The following is a 10,122-nucleotide window of genomic DNA, read 5'->3' as shown; positions in this document are numbered from 1 at the left end:
TAGGTTTGGTATCTGATTGATTTTGATATAACGTTAGTCATATCCACACTACGTATCCGCGTCTTACAACGTTTGGTTATACCGCTGTCACATTATCCACGATCGATCTTCGGGCGTATCGATGAAATATCGGCCATGTTTAAGATCGACAGAGGGTTGGCGCGTATTTTTTTTACCTGAAAACCGTCCATAATCGAGGCTCGGGCGATTGCCGCAGAGTCATTGTTCGATCGATTTTCGCCACTTGAATATGACAGGGGTATGATGACTGGACTGTTTGTTTTAGGCATGGCGAAGGTCGGACGGTTGTCACACCTCTACCTAACGCGGTATTGGGTAGGCTTTAGAGTTTTCAATGCCTCAATGGAGATGGGCGGCGGTGGGAGCAACAACCTCTACCTGTCCTACAGGTCATTGGTTCCTGGCAGTATTCTACATGATGTGGAAGCCGACCTTCGTGTGTTAGGGATTGGGAGTGGATCAGGTGAGGCGGCCATGATGAAATTGACCTGTGAGAGTACAACTGTGAGAGTGTAACTGTCTCTAAGGATCAAACGATGGTGGCAGGGGTAAACAAAAAAAAGTTGCAATAAATAGAGGATGATTGCAACGTTTTGTTTTACTCCTGCCACCATTCTTTTGTTCGGATTTTTGACAGAGGTGCACGCAATTAAGCGGGGTCGAATCGAACTATGGAACCCCGGCCATAACGTAAAATACGGCCCGGGTATGATATGAGAATTAACATGTATTTTTAGGAGAGGCGGACAGTATTTTTCTGAAAAAGCTTCTTCAGAGCCACAGCAGAGTTTACAGCAGGGTCGTGGAGCCATGTGGGGAAAGGATTGAGCAGTTCAAGGTGATAATAAGCACCTTCACTTAGGTGACGATTGTTAATGTGTTGTGTCTCTTTACGCATGTTTGTTACGAGTATGAATCGAGAAGCTGTGGATGGATACTTTCGATTATGTCATGATTTGGTAGGTGGGTAGGAGTCGGAAACTTAAGTCAAATTTGATAATTGGCATCCTAGCGGCTTTCTATGGTACGACTTTTTCGATACGTCCCTCGAAAAATTTTCTTTTTATATATGCTTTTAGGGCGAAAGAGAGCAATGTGGCACTGCACTCGAGTTTAAAATAAATAGTAGCCTAATACAACAGTGCCACATACACGGTACAGACAGAAGGTAAAGGTAGTATTGTACCTCCCCGACTCAAGCCAGCCAGTTACCCTTTTGCACACCTGGGTGAAGTGAGGAAGGTCGTGTGAAGTTCCTTTCCCAAGGGCACAACGTCGGAGGCACGGCGAGTATCTAAACCAGGACCTCTACTAGATGTCGAGCCCAACGCTCTACCAGTTACGCCACAGACGTAACACATACATACAATACACCATAGCAGGATCGTTCGCTATATATGTAAAATGAAATGTCGTTTTTGTCCGGTTCAAGAAATTTGTGTTCCCTTACAAATTCTTCATTGATGACATCTAACGAAGTGTATCCACTACAGGCACTTGTTCGTGAGGACCCCAGTTTTGGTGGTGTGAAGTTTGACTGGTGCCACCAGACAGCAGAAGAGTACTTCCAGAATGGGGAAAGCACGAAGTTCCATCTGCTGCATGCTGTCCACGTTCTGTACTTTGTGGAAGACCTGCACGCCACCTTGCGAGACATGTGGGAACAGCTGGTAGAAGGCGGTCACATGTTAATCATTTTGGAGGCAGGTAAATGAGCAATTTCAGCAAGCCTATGTGTTTTACTAAACTCAACGCGCAGATGTTGGGCTAAATTGCGTAACCGTCTCTTATTGCAAGGAAACGATGAGATCTTCCATCTCAACATCTTCACCTGCCATAAGTTACCCATGCTACATGTTTTGAGGTACTTAGCGGACAATCTATTGCAGTAACACGACGAGCCGCTAGGACTCCAAATATGTAACCAACATTAGGTCACACAAAGACCTATCCACATACGAAACATCAAAACAACCATTTACATAGTTACGAAATATCAGAACAAGGCAATTCTCGGGTCATAGTGTTGGCACATCCGATGGCTACCAAAACATAACCATCTTGGCGAAGGTAACAAATGATGATGTGATCGCAGGTTTTGTTGCATTTTTCTTTGGTTACGATACAGATAAAGGCACTGTCTGGGAGCTGCGGGAACACTTCTGGAAGTGTTTCGGCCACGGGGACCGTCTGAAGACGCCGATTCGTACGTCCGGTGACGTCAGACAGTGGCTTGACGCGATGGGCATCCGTTACGTCACGTCAGGGTACGTAACCAACGTCAACGTCACAGAATGTTTTAAGGGCAACTCAGAGGCGGGAATGCAGCTTCTTGATTTCTTAACACAAACGCCTTACGTATCCAGTGACCCAGAGATGCGAACGACGGCCTTGGAAAATATTCGATGTAATTCAGTAGTTATTGATGAAAATGTTCTTCTTAAACAAATCGGTGAAGTTATGATCGCCTTCAAAAAATAGTCTCTACCAGCAGACGAATTCTGCTGTATCACTGCTGTTACGGTAGTGGAAAATTGTTTCAACCGCGAACTTAATTAACAACGCGATTAGTTAACAGTCACTGGGTTCCTCCTATATATATATATATATATATATATATATATATATATATATATATATATATATATATATATATATATATATATATATATATATGTATACATACATCATTTAGCCTAAGCGGAGATATGCATTTCATATTCTTCAGGAATAGAGCAAATACTAATCTCCAACCAGATCCACGGTGCGTAATGTTAAGTATCAAACTTGCCGTAGGATCTGGCAGATCTACGGTGCCCGATTGACTCCCTTAGCCGGCCATAGTATACTCCCTGGCCAGCTTTGATACTATCTTATGGCACAGCTGGATCTGCTTGGAGATTAAGCAAATACTACATAATCACAGGATTGCATTAAACCCAGTAAGGTGGCAGAAAATTATTCAATCATCCTTTCAAGGACTGTAGTACATATTTTCGACATTTACTCTCTTACTGATGGCGAAATCACACATTTACTACTCTGTGCTTCTTCCTTTGTAACTTATCCACAAATAGTATGATTATGTGTCCAGAATTACATTGTACTAGCTGACCGGTTCTCACCATCATAAACCATTCCCTCCAAAGTATGCTTTTTTTCCGCAGTGTCTTACCTAAATCACTGAGGTAGGGGAACTAGGACTAAATACCTAAATAAGTGTTGTTGTTTTTTTGTTGTTTATATTCATCTTTCTGCTTTTCTTGTCAATTATCTGCCATTTTCATTTTGTTTTGAGAGTGGCGCCAATATAAGTTGTTCGTCTTGAGTGGGCCGCTATCTGTATTTTGCTTATGTATGTTTGATCAGTACAAAAATTCAGTCATTCGAATTCATTGCACATTTTCATCTAACTTTCATCCATGCACCCAGCAATGCCCGTACATACTGTCCAGAGCAAAACAACGACAACAGTAGAAACATTTGGTTGCAAGTTTTATTGCTAAGCGTTCATGAAAAATTTATGACAAGTTGACAGCAATGGCTTGACATTTCTGATGTTTGTTTACACATTGCTTGGCCGTTTTCTTAAGATAACAGTGGGATTAGTATGTTAACATAACTGCTGGGATGTATGTAATGGCACACTTTATTTAAGTGAACTTCGACTTATTTTGTTGCTAAAACGTGCTATTCCTTCTATAAAGATGTATCACTTGTTACAGATAGCATCAGTCTTCATATGCCAGTTTTGTTACAGATCTCATTATCAAGGAGGATACAGATTCGGACGTACAAGATGATATTTTACGTCATTGAACAAGTGGTCATGTAATGTACCTGAAGGTTGATTAGAAACTAATGTAATGTAGGACTTTAATTACTTGTATTTAAAACTGCTACAATTTCTCTCATCTTCCCTAACAAATTCCATCGTAAGGACTGACATTCAATGTAATTCAGAAAACCGGCACTGTAGGTTTGCAAAAAGTCAACTGTCAAATTTCAAGAAGTGTCTGACAAAGCCACCTGCAGTTTTCGCGCCGAAAAGCATTTCCGAAAGTTTTTTAATCTCCAAGCAGATGTAGGGTCCAGCTCAGTACTTTACTTTTTTTTCAGGCATTTTCTAAGTCTTTCCGATGGTTCTCTTTTCTCATATATCTTTGCTTTCCTCCATCCATCTGAACCCTACATTAGCTCTTGAAGATTAAAGTTACACATTTAATAAGTTTATGATAAAACCAGCTATGATTGAAGAAGGATTGGGCTGTGCCTTTCAAACACAATACTGCATGAACTTGGAGATTACCAGTCAGCCAATCATTTAGGTTAGCGCTGTAGCTGTGTAGGTATCTCTAAAGCACATAACCTGCAGTCCGTGTACTGAATGTGTTTAATATGTGCATGCAGATTTTTTGGCGACGCCTCAGGGGCTAGCCTAATTTTACTCTGGAAAGGAATGTAACATCAGACGGAGGTACTTGTTTTGGTTGAGTTTGTGTGTTAGCAGCTATAACTCGTGAAAGCAAGATTGTCTTGAAGGTTTTATATGAATGTGGGTAGGTGGGTAGCTATGGAAATCCCAAAGAAACATTATGATCTTTGGTGATGCAGATAAGGTTTGTCTGCTGCAAGGAACTTTAGGTGTTGAAAATGTCAAGCCCTTTAGTAAGTTGAATATTCAGTAAGCGGACTCTTTGATTGTGTCGAAAAGACAGCCCAAACCTTTACCATCAGGAAACGATCACCAGATTATGATTGCCAGAAGCATCAAAGCGTTATTTGTCAATCTTGTTGACTTCACTCACTCGTCGGCACTCCAACTACAACTTGTCTCACGCACAAAGGTTCTCCATTCAGGTATTTCCTTGGAGAGATAGAACGATTCCATCAGGTAGATGGAAAATTATGGACCTTTTAAGGCCACACATAGACGAACGGTGTTTCTGGAGATACTTTGCTTTTTATTTTAGGTTCTTTATTTCATTAAAATTGCAGATTTATCTAGAAGGGATGAAAAGTGTTCGTGGTATTTGTAACTGCACAATAGCTCGAATCCCAAAATTTTAGTAGTTAAATCCTAAGACATTCAAAAGCTTCAATTTTGAATGTCTTACATCAGGTGGGCCATGGGAATTATGATATGCACACGTTTTGCCTTTTGGGTGCCCAATAAAGTTTTCAGACCGGACTCTTATACACTGGGAGTAATGCAGGCAGAAGACTTAAAGTCAACTTTAGAGGTGGGTGCATTCAATGCCTTTTTTTCCATTCAAACAATGTCAAAGAAAAAGCAATGTTTGTCATTTCGCTAATGTTATAGGATGGGTATTTTTTGTCATTTATCAGTTGTTCCTTGATACATGAGACAAGTTGTTGTGTAAAGGAGTGGGGACTAGTAAGGGCACGGCACCTTCTGCACAGAACCGACAGTGATCCTGTCGTTGCCCGGACAGTAGATGTTCAAGCGGTAGTTACCCGGCCCAATAATGAACTCTCCACGGCACCAGTCATAATTTCCGTTGTAGTCTCCATAAGGAAACACCTTCCACCATCCACCTGCAATGAACGAAAGAACAAGAAATCTCAGATGTCATACCCAGTAAGGCTAAGGTGACATTTCCACAAAGGGGCCCGGCCGGGCAGCTTTCGGGAACGATAAGTATGATGTGAAAGACAACAACATAAAACGGACCGAAAATAATTCAACAGCATGCATTGCGCATATTTATTGGCCTAAGATATCTTTTGAGAATTTTGTAACGCCTATAGCAGGAGTTAGGGTCAATTATACTAAAGACGATCATGATGATCATGTGGTCCTTGCATTTCATGCAACAACATTTCAACATGTCCTATCACGGACTATGATGGAGCAGCAGTTGTCCATCTCGATGTTGGGGTTGCTGGTCTGGTGGCTCTTCTCGGATCCACAGAAGTCGTTCTTGTCAAACAGGGTGATGGCGTCCTGGTTGATGGGGCGAAGGGAGCGAACCTGGTCTGTAAAGTTGGAAATATAATAATCACAAATCAGCAACTTACTCAAAGGGGTGGTACTCAGTGTTTAGTTCCAGGGTAGTCGTGTGCGTATATTTTGATCCCGCGTTTAAGATGCGTGCTATATTAGAAATTTCCTATGAAACATTGACAGTACCAAAATTAATATGCGTAAATGAAATCAAATACTAGTAAGAATGACATCAAATAACATCAAATATCTAGATCGAATGTAATGTTTATACACTTTAAAACCGTGGCAGTTTTAACGTGTATGAAAAGCTAGTATATTGTATATTGTTAAAGCTAATTGTTGGTCTGAATGAACTTAATTCAATTCATTATATAGTCTATGAATGGTTTTGGTCCAATATCGTAAATCACTGCAGAAGTACGGTTATACCACATGAAGAGAAGTCCAAGTGTACTTGTATATTGTTAACGCTAATTGTTGATCTGAATGAACTTAAACTCAAGTCATATTCATGGTCTATAACCCATAATTCTAGGTGGTGTCACAGGCATAGTGCAGTCCCTTGGATTGGTGCTATAGACAGGTTTGACTGTCTCATATCATGTCATGTCATATCATATCATATCATATCATATCAGTAATATAACCCACCGTTCCAAGTGGCGTCACAGCCACAGTGCAGTTCTCTGGGTTGCTGCTATAGACAGGTTTGACTGTATCATATCATATATCGTATAATATAATATCATAACATATCATATCATATCAGTGATTTAACCCACCGTTCCAAGTGGCGTCACAGCCACAGTGCAGTTCTCTGGGTTGCTGCTATAGACAGGTTTGACTGTATCATATCATATATCGTATAATATAATATCATAACATATCATATCATATCAGTGATTTAACCCACCGTTCCAAGTGGCGTCACAGCCACAGTGCAGTTCTCTGGGTTGCTGCTATAGACAGGTTTGACTGTATCATATCATATATCGTATAATATAATATCATAACATATCATATCATATCAGTGATTTAACCCACCGTTCCAAGTGGCGTCACAGCCACAGTGCAGTTCTCTGGGTTGCTGCTATAGACAGGTTTGACTGTATCATATCATATATCGTATAATATAATATAATATCATAACATATCATATCATATCAGTGATTTAACCCACCGTTCCAAGTGGCGTCACAGCCACAGTGCAGTTCTCTGGGTTGCTGCTATAGACAGGTTTGACTGTATCATATCATATATCGTATAATATAATATCATAACATATCATATCATATCAGTGATTTAACCCACCGTTCCAAGTGGCGTCACAGCCACAGTGCAGTTCTCTGGGTTGCTGCTATAGACAGGTTTGACTGTATCATATCATATATCATATAATATAATATCATAACATATCATATCATATCAGTGATTTAACCCACCGTTCCAAGTGGCGTCACAGCCGCAGTGCAGATTGCGGATGTGGCCGGGGTCGGGGTAGATGCCGGCCGGCAGGCGGATGGAAGTCCCCTCGAAGTTGTTGTTGGAGTAAACCAGCCACTCTCCACTGCTCACCTTGATGGAGTGGCACGTGTTCTCTCCGGATGGGACGTCCTCAACTGAAAATTACATGAATAACGTTACAATTTCATTATTAATAGAAGTATTGCTCACAATGTCATTTTTTATCATACAAGGCCATGTTGATTTCAGTAATCATATGGATGATCCTCTGGGAACCTCAAAACTGATGCGAACTCTCCGGATGGGACGTCCTCAACTGAAAATTACATGGTTACAATGTTGATATGTTTATTGCTAAACAAAAATAAACTTTTATTATACAACTAGCGATATGAGTACCCTACACGAAACAGTGGTAGGTGTTCACTCCGGATGGGACGTCCTCAACTGAAAATAACATGAATAACGTTACAACGTTACTGTTAATACATTAATTTTTCGACAACAATGGCCATTTTTTCATTATACAAGGCCATGTTGATTACAGTAAATACACATGTATATGGATTACATCCTCTGGGAACCTGAAAACTGATGCTAGCGTGCAAATAAAAAAAAGTTTTGCCTTCATTATGAAATCTAAGTGGTCGGGAAGGTTGAACGAAATGCTGATGACCAATCACTTCATCATTGATTGGTCAAAAAGTTGGGGAAAAGTTTGCCATTGCACAGCCAAAAACAGTACCGTTGCCATGGGTCATCTTCCTTCCTGGAGGTAACAAACAAACGGAGGATAATTTCCCTCACCGGCAGCAAATCCTGACGCGTAAAGCTCCAATTCTCTCACATACGGCTGCCAGCCCGTGTAGGTCTGCGTGATCACTAATTTCCAGTAACGGGCTTTCCCCTGGAAGCCTCCGAACACCTGACGTTGATCCCCACTTTGTACGTTGTCAACGGACACCACGTCCTCCCAGTTGTACGGGCGCCCAGCTTCCGACTTCTGCAGCTTGAAGACCTTGGTGTCGTGCGTGTGGTCTCCGACGTTCGTTATCCCGATGCGGTTCAGAGTGTAGGACTCTTTGAGATCAAGCACGATGAACCAGTCGTTGTAGCCATGGCCGGTCATGGGTCCCAGTACGTGTCAGGGTTCCCTTCCAGGGCCTTCCCGGCATCGTACGTCACTCCGTTGGAGTCCACCCATGCTGGACCGGCCGAGTCCACTACCCATGAGGGGTCCCGAGGAAGCCATCCTGAAGAGGGGTAATGTTTAAGGGAGAGGGAGGGACAACAGACAACGGAGAACAATGACGGTCTGTCTCTGTGAAATGCTATTAAGGTAGCAGAACAGTATTTATCCGCGAACCCCGGGGTCTATGAAGCGGTAGTACGGATCAACTTCTTGAAGGAGACTGAGGTAAAAAGCCTTATTTGACGGGGCAGCCAGATATAACCTGTGCTGCGTGGTCACGAAAGGTGTCGACTCTGAGACTGTATGATTTGGATTGTTTTCTATTTCGTGTATATAAATGCGCCCCATTACGCAACTGCCCTTCTAGCGTGAGCTGGCTGCAGTTATGTGACCTCCGCAGAGCGGCGTTTCAAAGTGGGCGTGAAAGGGCGATGCGCCAACAGGATTTTGTTGTTTTTGGCGACGCCTCAGGGGCGGAGGCATTTTCTACAGTATTACGATGGCTTTGAAAGAATTTTGAAAATTCCACGAATGCATTCCCTTGGGAATTGATTTTTGGCTAAACCACAGGGGTGTCGTCCATACAGTGGTCATTGAAGACTATTCTAGCTGTTATTCTTCCTTTGTTGATGCATTCTTTGTTTTCAGGATCAATGATTTAAGGGAACGGTCTTTTCACATAGCCGGAAGTGACTGCGCTCCTTGCATATCATAAGCCGTACACATAGATTATTACGATGTTTCGCATGCTTTATGAATTTGCAATGGCAACCAATATGTCCCAGCTTTTTGCCGTTATGTCTTTTATAAGCCTGTGCTTTTTACAATATAGAATGAAATGCTGTCAATTGGTTATCGTTCGGAGTCATAGAGAGCCTGATTTTGAGTGGTAGAAAAATAAGATGTTTTAAAGAAGACAAGACCAATATAGCACAACTTTTGCCAATATCTTCTGAGCTTTGCTTTTATAAGGTGGGATAATATGCTTCACGAGGTCAAAAAAATATAGAAGACCAATGTGTCACAGATTTTTGTCGATATCTCTTTATGAAATATGAAATGTTGCGCTTTCAGGTGGTTGTCGTTTTGAATTGAAGCTGGTGTGTTACGCCGAAGGACTGTTATACCAGGTTATACCGGCTATATAGATACAGGTTACGTAAAGCCTGATTTTGAAAAGTTAATAAGTCACATGTTTCAAACAAGCCATGAAACCAATGGGTTTCAAGTTGTTTAGATTCTGCTTTGAAGACTAGCATAGCTAGAATAAAGGAAGGACGCAGAGACAAGGTTTTCCGTACACTGGGCACGGGAGACTGTTAAGATGGTTTGACGTTACTATATACTAGTAATGCTGGCCTCGCTAACTTCGTTCTTAGCTGCGGATCTCTCTTTCTCTTCTGAACTATACTCTCTGACTCTCTGTCATACAAATACATTATATCTGGTGGGCACATTTTGGCGTATCAAACAG

The 10,122-nt window shown here is 41.6% G+C and overlaps 2 protein-coding genes across 2 annotated transcripts in view; one reads left to right on the top strand and one right to left on the bottom strand.

Moving 5' to 3' along the window:
- Nucleotides 1-363: 363 nt before the first annotated feature.
- LOC118416229 (histamine N-methyltransferase-like) lies at nucleotides 364-3,213 on the top strand. Its single transcript, XM_035821313.1, has 5 exons — nucleotides 364-484; nucleotides 759-859; nucleotides 1,515-1,728; nucleotides 2,150-2,288; nucleotides 3,189-3,213. The coding sequence occupies exons 1-5, from the start codon at nucleotides 364-366 to the stop codon at nucleotides 3,211-3,213; spliced, it is 600 nt and encodes a 199-aa protein (XP_035677206.1).
- Nucleotides 3,214-3,503: 290 nt separating this feature from the next.
- Nucleotides 3,504-10,122, bottom strand: part of LOC118416460 — a 17,686-nt gene continuing 11,067 nt past the window's right edge. Inside the window, exons 3-5 of the mRNA XM_035821564.1 lie at nucleotides 8,264-8,709; nucleotides 7,435-7,611; nucleotides 3,504-6,021 (exon numbers count right to left, since the gene is read on the bottom strand). Coding sequence (XP_035677457.1) covers nucleotides 5,867-6,021; nucleotides 7,435-7,611; nucleotides 8,264-8,585 — 654 coding nt within the window. The 5' untranslated portion in view covers nucleotides 8,586-8,709 and the 3' untranslated portion in view covers nucleotides 3,504-5,866. The remainder of the gene's footprint in view (nucleotides 6,022-7,434; nucleotides 7,612-8,263; nucleotides 8,710-10,122) is intronic.

This window comes from Branchiostoma floridae, chromosome 5 (genome assembly GCF_000003815.2).
Source record: "Branchiostoma floridae strain S238N-H82 chromosome 5, Bfl_VNyyK, whole genome shotgun sequence".
NCBI lineage: Eukaryota > Metazoa > Chordata > Leptocardii > Amphioxiformes > Branchiostomatidae > Branchiostoma > Branchiostoma floridae.
The sequence above is the reverse complement of the archived record's forward strand: the minus strand, read 5'-3'. Positions and strand labels throughout refer to the sequence as shown.

What these genes read in the sequence shown, in the direction of transcription:
- LOC118416229 (XM_035821313.1), top strand. Translation starts at nt 364, where the DNA reads ATGGAGATGGGCGGCGGTGGGAGCAACAACCTCTACCTGTCCTACAGG. An exon ending in GTTAATCATTTTGGAGGCAG is followed by an intron (nt 1,729 to 2,149) that starts GTAAATGAGCAA and finishes GTTACGATACAG; the next exon opens with ATAAAGGCACTGTCTGGGAG. An exon ending in ATCCGTTACGTCACGTCAGG is followed by an intron (nt 2,289 to 3,188) that starts GTACGTAACCAA and finishes TTTTTTCCGCAG; the next exon opens with TGTCTTACCTAAATCACTGA.